The sequence below is a fragment of the Oncorhynchus gorbuscha genome, linkage group LG11 (genome assembly GCF_021184085.1).
Source record: "Oncorhynchus gorbuscha isolate QuinsamMale2020 ecotype Even-year linkage group LG11, OgorEven_v1.0, whole genome shotgun sequence".
In the NCBI taxonomy this organism is placed as follows: domain Eukaryota; kingdom Metazoa; phylum Chordata; class Actinopteri; order Salmoniformes; family Salmonidae; genus Oncorhynchus; species Oncorhynchus gorbuscha.
This window is the reverse complement of record NC_060183.1, coordinates 35795278-35811518: the sequence shown is the minus strand read 5'-3', so window position 1 is coordinate 35811518 and position 16241 is coordinate 35795278. Positions and strand designations below refer to the sequence as shown.

The 16241-nt window shown below is 43.3% G+C and overlaps 1 protein-coding gene across 1 annotated transcript; it reads left to right on the top strand.

Annotated features, from left to right (window-relative positions):
* The first annotated feature begins 2055 nt into the window (after nucleotides 1–2055).
* LOC124047769 (Krueppel-like factor 4) lies at nucleotides 2056–13958 on the top strand. The gene is made up of 5 exons (XM_046368077.1): nucleotides 2056–2366; nucleotides 2509–2623; nucleotides 9915–10755; nucleotides 10890–11057; nucleotides 11936–13958. Exons 1-5 carry the CDS (start codon nucleotides 2362–2364, stop codon nucleotides 12109–12111), a joined length of 1305 nt encoding a protein of 434 aa, XP_046224033.1. The 5' UTR covers nucleotides 2056–2361; the 3' UTR covers nucleotides 12112–13958.
* The last annotated feature ends 2283 nt before the right edge of the window (nucleotides 13959–16241 follow it).

Below are 16241 nucleotides of genomic sequence, written 5' to 3'. Positions count from 1 at the left end.
ATACATAGTTAAAATGAAACACGAAGTGATCCAAAACTATTCTAATTTTATGTTTGCTTTATGTATGAGCTGATCACAGACATGGAGTTCAATATGCAAAATGCAAAACTCACCTAAGGCAGGTGCATTGCAGATGTCTGTCTGCAATACTGAGATACTCCCACAAAACCATTTATTGCAAAGTCTCGTCTGATATGCATTTTGGAATGTAAGTCTATTTTACCAGCCATCATTGCCAATTGTACCTGGTCATTCACAATCAGTGACACACCTGTAGTAGGCCAGTGTAATTGTTAAACGCCATTGTATTGCACAGGCAAAGTACACAATGAGGTTACACAATACACACTCAGCTCATAAGCGACACACATTAAGCTAATAATAACTTACCCATATGCTACAATAGTAGGCAACTCTACAAATATTATGTGATAAGCATAAAGAACATTGTAACCTATGCATTTATTAATCAAAGAAATAGCTGCATTCTGTTCCTTATTTGTTACGTTATTATTCACTTAAGGTAATAGGTGCTGAATAATTGTTAGAGAATAATCAGAAATGTTTGAAATGTAAGAACTGTTGGAGCTATCATATTGGAAATCTATAAGGCTATAAGGGTACTTACTGTATAGGCTACTATCACAAGGACGCATAGGCTAGAGTGACAGACAAGGGAATGCCTATACAGTAGCCTAGAGTGGGGAGTCCCCAGTCCTGGGGCCTCATTATCAAAGGTGCTATCTGACAAAAAATACTCTTGCGACACTTTTCCTGCAAAGGTTGGTAGGCTATTTATTGAACTTGTTTGATGCACAGGAATTATAACAATGGTAGGCTAATAACAATATTAAAACGCCATTGGTAAAGAGATTGCATAGCAGCATGTAGCCTAAAATGTTACTTTGAGTTTTAGAATCATATGTTTTTCGTTGTGTATTCCTGCAACACAACAAATACTATTTATCCATTGCTCATTCATTAGCTAAGTATGCTCAAATGTAAATAGACCGGTAGCCTAGACAGTTTGAGTAGGCTTGCAGTATTGCTGTGACTGAGATAGAGGCGTGTTGTTGTATGTGTCCAACCGCTTTGCTTTATCTTGGCCAGGTCGCAATTGTAAACGAGAACTTGTTCTCAACTTGCCCACCTGGTTAAATAAAGGTTAAATAAATAAAACATCATAGCCCATTTAATCTCAGAGCCTATACCAAGACAGGTGATAGAAACACAATCATCTATTAAAAAATACAATATTGAACAATAATTCGTATTTTGTATGTGGGCTGCAGCGTTTACTTTTCAATTGTTTGAAAAGACAATCAATCATGTAAAATGTGAAGTTAGTGTTCTGAAAAAATATTAAAACATTCTGCCCACACCTCTACAGAAGTGAGATCACATTTGCTATTGTGCTTTCTTTCAGAAATGGACATGGCCCAGTTCCAACATTTCCAAATTATACTGCAAATGAGGGTGTTTTTGTTACCATAAAAGGTGAATGGGGGGCGTTTTCCAGGCAGGATTGTATAATAGGCCTACAATATGTTTTTGATTTATCAATGAACATTTTTGCCACACGCAAAACATAGAATCTCCAGGTATGCCAGAATGTAGTAAAACATTTACACTTGGTTGATAAATGAGGCCCCTTGAACACTTGTGTTTTCTGTAGAGGAGCTACAATATCTCGTCAATAAGTGCAACAACAAGTCATTATTCCCATACTAGCCTACTGTGAAACCTATAGGCTATCCCTTAGAACTGAGTTGATCCGGTTCCCCCACATTAGCTCTGGATAAAAAGCTAACGGCTGTGTAAGGGCCTCCCTGTTGCCATCGCTCTGTTTGCATGGATATAAACAGGAGACAGCGCGGAGTTCGTTTTTTTCTGTCTTTTTCAGCCCTGCAAGATGGTGCTGTCGTCATGAACTGCACCTTATTTTTTCTACCTCACCAGCCAGCGAGAAGTGTTGTTTCTGTCCTGCCTGTCTGTTGCTCAGCAACACGAAGGCGTGTCCACATGCGATGATTTAAGAAGTAGGAAACCCTTCTCTCGCTGTCACTTTTTGTCGGTTCAGTCTGTACTCCGGTCCCTGCATGGCAGCGGGATTGCTAGGGAGACGAGGGAATCCCCGGGTGTCGCCTCACTCCTGATCAATTTGCATCAGCGGTTCCATGCCTGGTTGTCCTTCTCAGTCTGCCTGTTCCATTCGCTGCGCCCACAAGCATGGCTTGGAGTGAAGTGTAGCGCAACATCATCTCGGATTGTAAACCGGTGTAAAATAGGCTACGTAACCCATGCTGAAACAACCAGTGTATTTTACAGAATAAATTCATCAGAAGAACCATATTTTCATTGATGAGGTGCGGGCTTTTTTAGTTTGACAAAGCAGCATTTTGGATGGCCAATGCCATTATAAAGTGCGCTTGGATCCGAATAGGCTGTTCCTTATTTTGGAAGTAAACGATAAGGATTTACATTTACATATTTTTTTTGTTTATGCAGGCAACCACCAAGTGACTTCGATAATATGGCATTGAGCGGGACGCTTTTGCCATCCATATCCACATTCGCAAGCGGCCCGACTGTCAAGAATAAATCCACGGGACATGCGAATTTGGTGAGTATGGTCATAGCATTTTTTTTATCTCAACAGTCTGGGCTATAGGCATATTTAATGGTAGGTCAGGTCATAATCGGTTTTATTTGTGTATTTCTATGGACATTTGTTTAATTTCTTGACATTATGTCATTGCTCGTAGTTATTCGTGTTGCTACGTTGTATCATGCCGCACTCTAGTAGGGGCGTGCACCAGTAGATAACAGTAGATTTTTCAGCGTGGCCACTGACTGAATGGATGGTAGTCTACTATAAGAATTTAGTTATAATTTACAGCATATACCCAGCAGTGGCATCCTGTATTGCTTTAATGTGCCTTGAACCTTAGTCACTATTCTAGCCGGCTACCACCTGGTACTATACCCTGCACCTTAGAGACTGCTGCCCTATGTCGGCTACATAGAGTCATTGAATACTGGTCACTTTAATTATGTTTACATAGTGTTTACCCACTTTATATGTATATATTGTATTCTAGTCAAGGCTCATCCTACATAACTACAGCTGTACTGTCATGCAGGTAAAAGAGGACCCAAAAGCGACTTAACAGAAACAGAGTTTAATAATGTTCAAAACGGAATAACTGACATCCTCTAGATTTGTAGAGGGGAAAACAACTGGAGAAGCGGCCACAGACTGCAGGTCGCTTCGGGTAGGCGCAGGCCGTAGTCGACTGAGACACCTGCTCACACGCAGCGTCTGATGAAGGCACAAAACACGACAGGACAGGGTGATACACAATCACGGCAAAAAACACGACAGGACAGGGCGAAACGCAATCACAGCATGGTGAATACAATACAAGGAACCGACGGCACAGGAACGGATCACAAAGGAATAAATAGGGACTCTAATCAGGGAAAGGATCGGGAACAGGTGTGGGAAGACTAAATGATGATTAGGGGAATAGGAACAGCTGGGAGCAGGAACGGAACGATAGAGAGAAGAGAGAGCGAGAGAGTGAGAGAGGGAGGGGGAGAGAGAGGGATAGGAGGGAAAGAACCAAATAAGACCAGCAGAGGGAAACGAATAGCATGGGGAGCACAGGGACAAGACATGATAATAAATGACAAACATGACAGTACCCCCCACTCACCGAGCGCTCCTGGCGCTCTCGAGGAGGAACACTGGCAGCAACGGAGGAAATCATAGATCAAACGGTCCAGCACGTCCCGAGAAAGAACCCCACTCCTCTCCTCAGGACCGTAACGAAAAACGATAAAAAGGGAAACTAGGGTACTACTCTAAAAAAAAAATGAGAACTAGGGACAGACTGAGACACAGCAAGGGCAGGGACAAGAACAGGAGAGATGCGATGGCAGGGAACAGACTGAGACCCAGCAAGACCAGGAGCAGAAGCAGAAAAAAAAATTACCAGACTTCTTCTGCGCGCAGTCTGAACACGCAGCCACGAAACGGCGCGTGTCACGCTCCTGAGTCGGCCACCAAAAGCGCTGGCGAATAGACGCAAGAGTGCCTCGAACACCGGGATGACCAGCTAACTTGGCAGAGTGAGCCCACTGAAGAACAGCCAGACGAGTGGAAACAGGAACGAAAAGGAGGTTACTAGGACAAGCGCGCGGCGACGCAGTGTGCGTGAGTGCTTGCTTAACCTGTCTTTCAATTCCCCAGACTGTCAACCCGACAACACGCCCATAAGGAAGAATCCCCTCGAGATCAGTAGAAGCCACAGAAGAACTAAACAGACGGGATAAGGCATCAGGCTTGGTGTTCTTGCTACCCGGACGGTAAGAAATCACAAACTCGAAACGAGCGAAAAACAACGCCCAACGAGCTTGACGGGCATTAAGTCGTTTGGCAGAACGGATGTACTCAAGGTTCTTATGGTCTGTCCAAACGACAAAAGGAACGGTCGCCCTCCAACCACTGTCGCCATTCGCCTAGGGCTAAGCGGATGGCGAGCAGTTCACGGTTACCCACATCATAGTTGCGCTCAGATGGCGACAGGCGATGAGAAAAATAAGCGCAAGGATGAACCTTATCGTCAGACTGGAAGCGCTGGGATAGAATGGCTCCCACGCCTACTCTGAAGGCCAACCTCGACAATAAATTGTCTAGTGACGTCAGGAGTAACGAGGATAGGAGCGGACGTAAAACGTTCTTTTAGAAGATCAAAAGCTCCCTGGGCGGAACCGACCACTTAAAACACGTCTTGACAGAAGTAAGAGCTGTGAGAGGGGCAGCAACTTGACCGAAATTACGAATGAAACGCCGATAGAAATTAGCGAAACCTAAAAAGCGCTGCAACTCGACACGTGACCTTGGAACGGGCCAATCACTGACAGCTTGGACCTTAGCGGAATCCATCTGAATGCCTTCAGCGGAAATAACGGAACCGAGAAAAGTAACGGAGGAGACATGAAAAGAGCACTTCTCAGCCTTTACGTAGAGACAATTCTCTAAAAGGCGCTGTAGAACACGTCGAACGTGCTGAACATGAATCTCGAGTGACGGAGAAAAAATCAGGATATCGTCAAGATAGACAAAAACAAAAATGTTCAGCATGTCTCTCAGAACATCATTAACTAATGCCTGAAAACAGCTGGCGCATTGGCGAGACCGAACGGCAGAACCCGGTACTCAAAATGCCCTAACGGAGTGTTAAACGCCGTTTCCACTCGTCCCCTCTCTGATGCGCACGAGATGGTAAGCGTTACGAAGGTCCAACTTAGTAAAGCACCTGGCTCCCTGCAGAATCTCGAAGGCTGATGACATAAGGGGAAGCGGATAACGATTCTTAACCGTTATGTCATTCAGCCCTCGATAATCCACGCAGGGGCGCAGAGTACCGTCCTTCTTCTTAACAAAAAGAACCCCGCCCCGGCCGGAGAAGAAGAAGGCACTATGGTACCGGCGTCAAGAGACACAGACAAATAATCCTCGAGAGCCTTACGTTCGGGAGCCGACAGAGAGTATAGTCTACCTCGAGGAGGCGTGGTCCCTGGAAGGAGATCAATACTACAATCATACGACCGGTGAGGAGGAAGGGAGTTGGCTCGGGACCGACTGAAGACCGTGCGCAGATCATGATATTCCTCCGGCACTCCTGTCAAATCGCCAGGTTCCTCCTGAGAAGTAGGGAGAGAAGAAACGGGAGGGATGGCAGACATTAAACACTTCACATGACAAGAAACGTTCCAGGATAGGATAGAATTACTAGACCAATTAATAGAAGGATTATGACATACTAGCCAGGGATGACCCAAAACAACAGGTGTAAACGGTGAACGGAAAATCAAAAAGAAATAGTCTCACTGTGGTTACCAGATACTGTGAGAGTTAAAGGTAGTGTCTCAAATTTGATACTGGGAAGATGACTACCATCTAAGGCAAACATGGGCGTAGGCTTGTCTAACGGTCTGAAAGGAATGTTATGTTTCCGAACCCATGCTTCGTCCATGAAACAACCCTCAGCCCCAGAGTCAATCAAGGCACTGCATGTAGCACCCGAACCGGTCCAGCGTAGATGGACCGACATAGTAGTACAAGATCTAGATGAAGAGGACTGAGTAGTAGCGCCACCAGTAGCCCTCCGCTTACTGATGGGCTCTGGCCTCTTACTGGACATGAATTAACAAAATGTCCAGCAACTCCGCAATAGAGGCACAGGCGGTTGGTGATCCTCCGTTCCCTCTCCTTATTCGAGATGCGAATCCCTCCCAGCTGCATGGGCTCAGTCTCAAAGCCAGAGGAGGGAGATGGTTGCGATGCGGAGCAGGGAAACACCGTTGATGCGAGCTCTTCCACGAGCCCGGTGACGAAGATCTACCCGTCGTTCTATGCGGATGGCGAGAGCAATCAAAGAGTCCACATCTGAAGGAACCTCCCGGGAGAGAATCTCATCCTTAACCGCTGCGTGGAGTCCCTCCAGAAAACGAGCGAGCAGCGCCGGCTCGTTCCACTCACTAGAGGCAGCAAGAGTGCGAAACTCAATGGAATAATCCGTTATGGACCGTTCACCTTGGCATAAGGAAGCCAGGGCCCTAGAAGCCTCCTCACCAAAAACTGAACGGTCAAAAACCCGAATCATCTCCTTTTAAAGTTCTGGAATCTGTTAGAGCAATCAGCCCTTGCCTCCCAGATAGCTGTGCCCCATTCTCGAGCCCGGCCAGTAAGGAGTGAAATGACGTAAGCAACCCGAGCTCTCTCTCTAGAGTATGTGTGGGGTTGGAGAGAGAACACAATCTCACACTGCGTGAGAAAGGAGCGGCACTCAGTGGGCTGCCCGGAGTAGCAAGGTGGGTTATTAACCCTGGGTTCTGGAGGCTCGGCAGGCCAGGGAGTAACAGGTGGCACGAGACGTAGACTCTGGAACTGTCCAGAGAGGTCGGAAACCTGAGCGGCCAGGTTCTCCACGGCATGGCGAGCAGCAGACAATTCCTGCTCGTGTCTGCCGAGCATGGCTCCTTGGAACTCGACGGCAGTGTAACGAGCGTCTGAAGTCGCTGGGTCCATTCCTTGGTCGGTTCCTTCTGTCATGCAGGTAAAAGAGGACCCAAAAGCGACTTAACAGAAACAGAGTTTAATAATGTTCAAAACGGAATAACTGACATCCTCTAGATTTGTAGAGGGGAAAACAACTGGAGAAGCGGCCACAGACTGCAGGTCGCTTCGGGTAGGCGCAGGCCGTAGTCGACTGAGACACCTGCTCACACGCAGCGTCTGATGAAGGCACAAAACACGACAGGACAGGGTGATACACAATCACGGCAAAAAAACACGACAGGACAGGGCGAAACGCAATCACAGCATGGTGAATACAATACAAGGAACCGACGGCACAGGAACGGATCACAAAGGAATAAATAGGGACTCTAATCAGGGGAAAGGATCGGGAACAGGTGTGGGAAGACTAAATGATGATTAGGGGAATAGGAACAGCTGGGAGCAGGAACGGAACGATAGAGAGAAGAGAGAGCGAGAGAGTGAGAGAGGGAGGGGGAGAGAGAGGGATAGGAGGGAAAGAACCAAATAAGACCAGCAGAGGGAAACGAATAGCATGGGGAGCACAGGGACAAGACATGATAATAAATGACAAACATGACATGTACACACCTTTTCTATTCATATACTTTGCATACTGTCTTTACACACCATTATATAGTATGTAGGCTATATATAGTTACATACATTATATGTATATATCAGTGGCGGTTGGTCCAGTTTAAGATGAGGGAGGATTATCATTCTTTTTTTTATGAGCCTTATTTCTATTACAGCATATTGGATGACAGTCATTCATATTCCATTTGCCCAGCTCAACGTAACATCGATAGGTTTAGCCTACTACATGATACTCAAATTTTCCCTGTACCCATCATGAGGTTGCTACAACCTAGCCTATGAATGAAAGTTTACAACGTAGGTGCACACGTCAAGAGACAGACAGTGACACATTCAATACCGACGTGCACACTCTTGCCTGCATCTAGCTGATCTAGGGTGTAATCATTAGCCCAAAAGTTGCAAATTAGAGTTTCTATTGGACAAATGCAGATATCTTTCTCCCCATTTTGTACCATTTGCTTCTGTTTAAGAAAATGTTTTCAACAGAATCGTCGGAATGAATACACCCCTGATCACACACAAACACAGTTAACTTTCATAGCAGCCACATAAAAACAGCGTGATCACTCTGCTCGTTGTACAGTATAATTCCTTCTCGCAACTATCTACACGCTCTCCTCCGATCACCTTTTCCTTTCGCTTGTGGACTTCAGTGCACAACACATCAGCTGCCTGTGACCAGGCAAAAAAAACTTTCCAAGAAAAACCTTCATATCATGACTGCTAACTGCTACACACAGCCTACATTGTTGTCATGTCATAGTCAACATAGCTACTAGACCTAACGCGTTAGTAAACCCGCTACAGTCATGCAGTACTGTGTACAGCCAGAAAGCAGTTTAGCAGTTACACCGGCGGGCCCCAGTGGCAATACATGAATTAAACCAAAAGCTAACCTTGACTTGGACAAGTTCTAGTGCTGGATGGACAGAGCCAGCTAGCTAACATAGCATCCCTTTCTGTTTGAGCCGGGTGTTTGAGTAGACTAAACAAGCTAGCTGCATTTGTTAGCTAAGTGAAAGTGAAAGTTTAAAAATCTCTCTCATGCTTCTCCTTAATTTTGTAAGATATAATTTGTTCAAAACTGTTCAACTATTGTCTTTCTCTCTCTTTGAGTCAACTACTCACCATATTTTATGCACTTCAGTGCTAGCTAGCTGTAGTTTATGCATTAAGTAATTTCATGCTGCTAGAGCTTTGATAGGTTGGGGGAATTATGAATTTGTCATAATTACTGTGTAAATCTATGGAAGTGGGTGAGAACCATGAGCCGCCTAGGTTTTGCATTGAAATCAATGTACCCAGAGGAGGACAGAAGCTAGCTGTCCTCCGGCTACACCATGGTTCTGCTGAGGCTACTGTAGACCTTCATTGCAGAACAATGCGTTTTAATAAATTATTTGGTGACGTTAATATATTTAGTAAAGTTTTATCTAAAAATTATAACGTTTTTTAATGTTGCACTATAAAAAATAAAAATAAACTGTGGAGTATGGTCTTCCTCTTCCTCCTCTGAGGAGTCTCCATTGGATATGTATATATTCTGGTCACTGACATTGCTTGTTCTGTAAATTCTTAATTTCTATTTTTGTGGGATTATGTGTGGATCGTGTTTTTTATGTTTTATTTACTGCTAGGTATTACTGCGCTGTTGGAGCTAGAAACACAAGCTTTTTTCTGCACCTGCGATAACATCTGCGAATCTGTGTACACGACCAATGAACTATGATTTGATTTGAATTGATTTAGGCTGTTGATTTATCTATTGCCAATAATGTGAATAGAATAGCCTACCAAATGTGAGTTGTTCTCAGGAAAAGCTTATCCAAATCTCTTGTGTTATAGCATCCTAATAAACTGGAACTAATCCATACATGTCTGGGATTATCGTACATGTCTGGGATTATTGTACATGCCTGGGATTACACAAGCGTATTTGAGACAGAACAATAGATATGACCAAGAATCACTTTCCCATTTCAGTTAGACAGAACAAGAAATGTACAGGTACTTACATTTGGCAATGAAATGTTTTGACCAAGGACACACAGTCTGGGTGAGCAGATTCACCTCAGCCAGTCTCTCAATGGTTTAGCACCGTTATATCAGGCAGTCTTCAGCATCATGTTGATGGATTACCTATTATCTCGGCTCTCTTTCTGTACTCATACTGATTTTAATGTGTGTTTCTCGTCTTCCCTAGAGATGGAAGGAGGAGCTGTCCCACCTGAAGAGGAGCAGCTGTTCTGACCAGGACATCTCCACTGGAATGGCCAAGAAAGAACCTGAAGATCTGGACCTACTGGACTATGACTTTATCCTGTCCAACACTATGCTACAACAGCAACAGCAGGAACAACAACAACAGCAGCAGGCTGAGGCTATGGCAACGGGCGGGTCCCAGCACCTGTCCCCTTCCCCGGGCTCATACTCCTCCTACCAGCTCCCATCTCCCCAGGACTCTGCTCACAGTGACATGCTGTACACTATCCCTGACATCAGCGACGTGTCCCCCTCTGGGGGGTTCGTGGCGGAGCTGATGAGGCCTGAACTGGACACGGCGTACCTCCATCCCACCAGCCTGCATGGCAAGTTTGTGGTGAAGTCCACCATGGATATGGCAGTGGTTGGCCACAGCATTAATGTGAGTAGTAAAGCTGGTGTTGGTATTGGCGCTGCCACGGACCCCTCCTCCTCTTCGTTGCCCTTTATTTGCCATAGGATAAAGCAGGAGAACCCCAGCACGTGCACCATCACCCAGCCCATGGACCTCCAACTAGGGGTGGTGAACTCACACTCCCAGCCCAGGGCTGGTCAGAGGCCCCACCTCGACAGCCACGGCTTCCCCCAAGGGGGGCGCCCTATGACTGCCAGCCGATCAGCCTCATCTCTGTCTCCGGACCACACACTGGCCAGGGACCACCACCCCTCCAGCCAGGTGTTAACCCACCCCCAAATCCCGCTGCCCAGTCCGGGCTACAACCACACCTCTCCGACAGGCTACTCTCTACTCCCACAGCATCGTGGGTCTCTACAGTACCAAGGTAAGTTCAACTTCAATCTAAGTGTTTTTGACCAAGAGCCTTTTTTTACACAACATTACAATTTTCTGGTGCCTGACTCCGAGGAAAACATTGAGGTGATGAGCTCATCACTTCATCCTCTTCTCTCCTCCTAGAGCTTTTGTCCCCCGGTGGCGATAGTCTACCAGAGGAGCCCAAACCCAAACGCGGCCGGCGCTCATGGCCTAGGAAGAGAATTGCCACACACACGTGTGACTATGCCGGCTGTGGAAAAACCTATACCAAGAGCTCTCACCTCAAGGCACATCACCGAACGCACACAGGTTGGTACACATGTTGGATTTCTCATTGGAAAACATTTCAAAAGGTTTTTTGATGTCAGGAGGATTTTTAGAAGGCACTTTTTAATTCTTATTGCATCGCTTGGTTATGAGTTTCATTACTGTAGTTTATGGTTTATGAAATGGTCGGCCTTTAGTGATTCACAGCAGAAAGCTTTAACATTAAGTTTAATACCGGATTAATATTAACTTTACTTTACATTTTTTATTAATTTGGTAATGATTTGGTATAGAGACAGTCTGTAGAATGGAGACACATTTAATGGCTGGAATAATCCATTTAATTTGTTGAAACGGAACAATTTGTAAGAGGCAGCAATGTGACCCTTGTGTGTTAACTGCACTATAGAGCTACTATATGACAGGATGATTTTACTTATTCATGCATTCATTAATTTTTTATTCAGTAGTGCCAGTTAATGTCCCTCAGCAGTACACTATATGTTCACCTATAACTGTTACCTTCCCTGCTACCTACCCCGTGCTGCTTGACCCTGGCATAACGGCTGTTGTAATGCTAGCAGTAAATTACTCTACTGCGTCATCATGGTAAAATAGCTAAAAAGAGAGAACAGCAGCCCAGTTGGCAGGTGTCATGAACGGGCATTTAAACAGCAACAGCAGGTTTATACTGATCACTTTTCAAATACAACTGTAGGCTGATTTGTTTAACCTTCATGCACTGCAGGACAGGAACAAAATCTGTGCTGAGGAGAGGAGAGTTTGGTCTGTTTTAATTCCAGGGTCAACAAACAATATTCTAACGGCCTTGTTTGTGTTTGTGTCTCTCTCGCTCTCTCTGTGTGTGTGTGCGTGCCTTTGTGCACGCGTGTATTGTGTGTGTGTTGTGTCATTACTAGGAGAGAAGCCTTATCACTGTGACTGGGTGGGCTGCGGCTGGAAGTTTGCCCGTTCGGATGAGCTCACACGGCACTACAGGAAACACACCGGGCATCGCCCGTTCCAGTGTGCCAAGTGTGACAGGGCCTTCTCAAGGTCTGACCACCTGGCACTACACATGAAGAGACACCTATGAGACAGGGCCTTCTCAAGGTCCGACCACTTGGCACTACACATGAAGAGACACCTATGGACTCACTGGACGCCATAGACCAAGACCAAGACCTGACCTTGTAGCTTTAAAAACCAAACATTGCCTTCTAGCCATTGTCAAAGCATTAATAAGACAAGTTGTGTGATTCACAACAAAGAGTGTTACACTCGCTAGGTTCAAACCCTATGACTAAAGACTGTTCTTTGTCCATGTATTAGTGATAAGCGAATAACCCGAAATGGTGGTTATTTTTCATTTTTTAAATAACTAATTGCTCAATGCGCACATTGCACAGTATCAAGCCCAAACTATGTGATGTAGCAGGGAGTTGTAGTTTCCGACAGGACAATATTCTGCATAGTTTAGCGCAGTAAACGTGGTCATTAACTATAATGATAATAATCTATTGCACGCCTACTTAGGTGTGGGGGGCAGACACGGAAAGAGAAAGAAGACAGAAGAAAATGCGATCGAGAGGGATAGAGAGCAATTGCTTTGCAATGTATCTCTACCTGAAAATACATAATCTAAGTCAGGGGTATCAAACTCATTCCATGGAGGGTAGTGTCTGCTGATTTTTGGTTTTGCCTTTCACTTAAGACCTAAACAACTAGGTGAGGGGTTCCTTACTAATTAGTGGCCTTAATTCATCAATCAAATACAAGGGAGGAGTGAAAACTCGCAGACACTCTGCCCTCAGGAGAATGAGTTTGACACGTGATCTATGTAATTGATAGTTGGTATTCAGCAGTCATAAAATAATGCCTTATTTAGTTTAAATAACTATAACAATAGTGATTTTGACAAACATAATAGGCAGTAGCTCTATAAGAGATGAGATCATGAATATCCACAGCGACTAAAATATTTTATTAAAGTGAAGTGAACAAATTATGGTTAATAAGTGATAAGAAGTAATGGGCAATCACTGCTATCACGAGACTTTTTTCATAGTTTTATTCTGTGTTGTTACAGCATTCAACCCACATAATTCATAACATCAAAAATAAATAATCAAAACCAAAATCGAAAACCCTAATTATTAAAAAAAAAAAATTATTGAACCGAAACCGAACTGACCTCAAAAAGCACTAATTGCTCAGCACTACCATAAATGGGATCGTGATATGACGTTTGACAAGAGCCCTCGGAACAAACTCCTTTGTGGGACAAAACTGGAATTTACCATCTAGGCTATTTATCGACAAAACTTGGAGGACCAGGTGCCAACGTATGACTGGAAATGTATTAGTTATCAGGGAAACAAGACTCAGACAGACAGAACACAGAAACAACATAACACATCCTAAGAGGCCTTATATCCATTCTATCAGAAACATTGTTTGTCAAATTCATACTGTGTTAGACATTTATATTACTCTTCCAAGCCATTGATTACAGGTACAAATGAATTGATATGTTACAGGAAACTGCTCAAAGATAATGAAGTGTATTAAAAGGTACCAAAGATTTTTTTTTAAGAAAACATAAAAAAAGAGTATCAAGTATCACATGGTTGTCCGTGAGTTTCTTATCTGTGAGTTTCTTGTCTGTGAGTTTTTCTTCTTCCGCAAATTGAACTTTAATCAGGTGAAAACTTTGCTCCTCAATGGCGATGGCAATCTTTCAATGCACTGTGGTTGCAAAATGCAATAATGTTACATGAGACATTCATATCATCTTTAAAAACTCTGAACAATGTTTTTTTTTGTTCAGAGTCAAAGCATGTAATATAATCTGAAGTTTTGTACATTTGTAAAGAAAATGCTTTTTAAAAACTGCTTAAAATGTTTTGTACAACATAAAGAATAAAATGTATTTAAAATTCACTTTGTATGCACTGATCACTGCTGTTTTGATAGCGCTGTTATGTAAATTCTTCCATACCCGTATTAACCTGTAAAATGTTTCGATAAATGTACTTGGGGTGGCAGGGTAGCCTAGTGGTTAGAGCATTGGACTAGTAATCGGAAGGTTGCAAGTTCAAACCCCCGAGCTGACAAGGTACAAATCTGTCGTTCTGCTCCTGAACAGGCAATTAACCCACTGTTCCTAGGCTGTCATTAAAAATAAGTATTTGTTCTTAACTGACTTGCCTAGTTAAATAAAGATAAAATTTAAAAAATGTACCTCAACAATGTAAATCAAAATGAAGCAACATCCGTATCTAGTTTTATTAAACTATATAGTTTGAATATTTACGTAAGTCATAGCACATTTAAAATAATATGAATGCTTAAAATCTTACTTAAGATGCTTAATAATGCTCATCTCCTTTTCTAAAGCTAGATAATACAAGGAAAGTGTACACACTTCATAATCATTGCAAAACATCCAAGTTGTGGAGTTTCTGTTTTACTAGCAATTTCAACACACTCTTTGAAGTAGCGTAGTGTAGCATAAATATCTTACATAAAATAGTTATTAAACTAGTTATACATAAATAGTTATCAAAGGTAGGCGTCCCCATTTACCTAGTCAAATGAATTTGAAATGAATTCATACAATCCCTTTAACATTGTTATTGTCTGTGGTTTCCAAACTCCTACCTGTCACTAGGGGACCTGATCCTAGATCAGCACTCCTACTCTGAGACGCTTTATGAATACGGGCCTAGGAGAAGATATGTTTGACAACAAGTTCGTATTTAAAAGTTATGTGTAGGCCGGCTAACATGAATTCATTATGATCGTAATCGTATCATTTCCACTACATATTTCATTTTCCAATTAACATGGTTTTATTTTTTTATTTTTTTAATGGATCTGAACTTATACATGACATGTTCTATCGGTTATATTGCTGTTAGGCTGTATTTTAGGTTATTATCACTCAACATTTTAGCTCCCAGTTTGTTTTACTGGTACTTTTCTACCGTGACCTGTTGTAATTCATTGGTACTGTTAAAAGCAAATGAGAATGGGACTGTAATTGATATTACGAGTCTGCAAAGCTGTCATCAAGGCAAAGGGTGGCTACTTTGAAGAATCTCAAATCAAAAATATATTTAGATTTGTTTAACACTTTTTTGGTTACTACATAATTCCATATGTGTTATTTCATAGTGTTGATGTCTTCACTATTATTCTACAATGTAGAAAACAGTACAAATAAAGAAAAAACCTTGAATTGAGTTGGTGTGTCCAACATTTTGAGTGGTACTGTATTATAGATCCTACCTATCTTATAAATCAGTTATAAGTGAAGGTAACTGTGTTTTAAAGATACAGTACATACTGTACGTTACTAGATAGAAGTGGTTGGTGACTCATCCGTGTCTCCCTCCTTTGATAATTATGTTTCTGTACCTCCACACCCCTCTTTGTTATTGGCAGTTAGTTAGTCAATGCTTGACCTACATACCAGGGAGGTTAATTAAATTCAGTTATCTTTACTAACCTATACTATACACTCCAACCTGGTCAGCAGACCCATTTTATGAAGACCCAGGCTCTGATTTCACACTCAGGGAACGTCCCCATAATAAATACCTGCTGACAAGACCAGACAGGGGGGCCCAAACCCACACCACCCTTCCCTCACCCCACCCCACCCATCCCCTTCCTCAAACCCTCCCTGCCCCTTCCCCAAATCCTCCCTACCCCTTCCTCAAATCCACCCCACCCCTCCACCCCCTCACCCCACGGCCTCATCCGTTGTCATGTGTGCGCATAGACCACTGCAGCTGTAGGATATGACTCAGCAGGAGGTATGTAGACACAGCGTTTTACAGGTATTGCCGTGGCAGATAAATCCAACATACCTAGACAGGTGTAGACCTAATCTCTAGTGTTTCTGATTTGTTTTCATTAATCAAATGAATTCCTGTAAATGAAGCCCACTTTCTGTCCCAGAATATACTTGATTTTGAGCTGTGAACTGGACACTTTGTGGTGTGGTTCATGTTGTGATGTAGTAAAATCCCAATACCTTAAACCGTATCCCAACTATTCATGTACAGCACAGTACCAATGATTTTTATAACTAAACCAAGATAGACAACAGCCCGTAGTTTCCAATGGGAAAAAATAAGTCATAGTGGGCAGAACAAGCAAAAAGGTGGGAAGTGCCAAGCACCAGCTAGCATGTATCCTATTAGCCCGTTCTTCACT

Coding starts and splice junctions, on each gene's coding strand:
- LOC124047769 (XM_046368077.1), top strand. Junction 2,624..9,914: donor CCACGGGACATGCGAATTTG/GTGAGTATGGTC, acceptor CGTCTTCCCTAG/AGATGGAAGGAGGAGCTGTC. Junction 10,756..10,889: donor TGGGTCTCTACAGTACCAAG/GTAAGTTCAACT, acceptor CTCTCCTCCTAG/AGCTTTTGTCCCCCGGTGGC.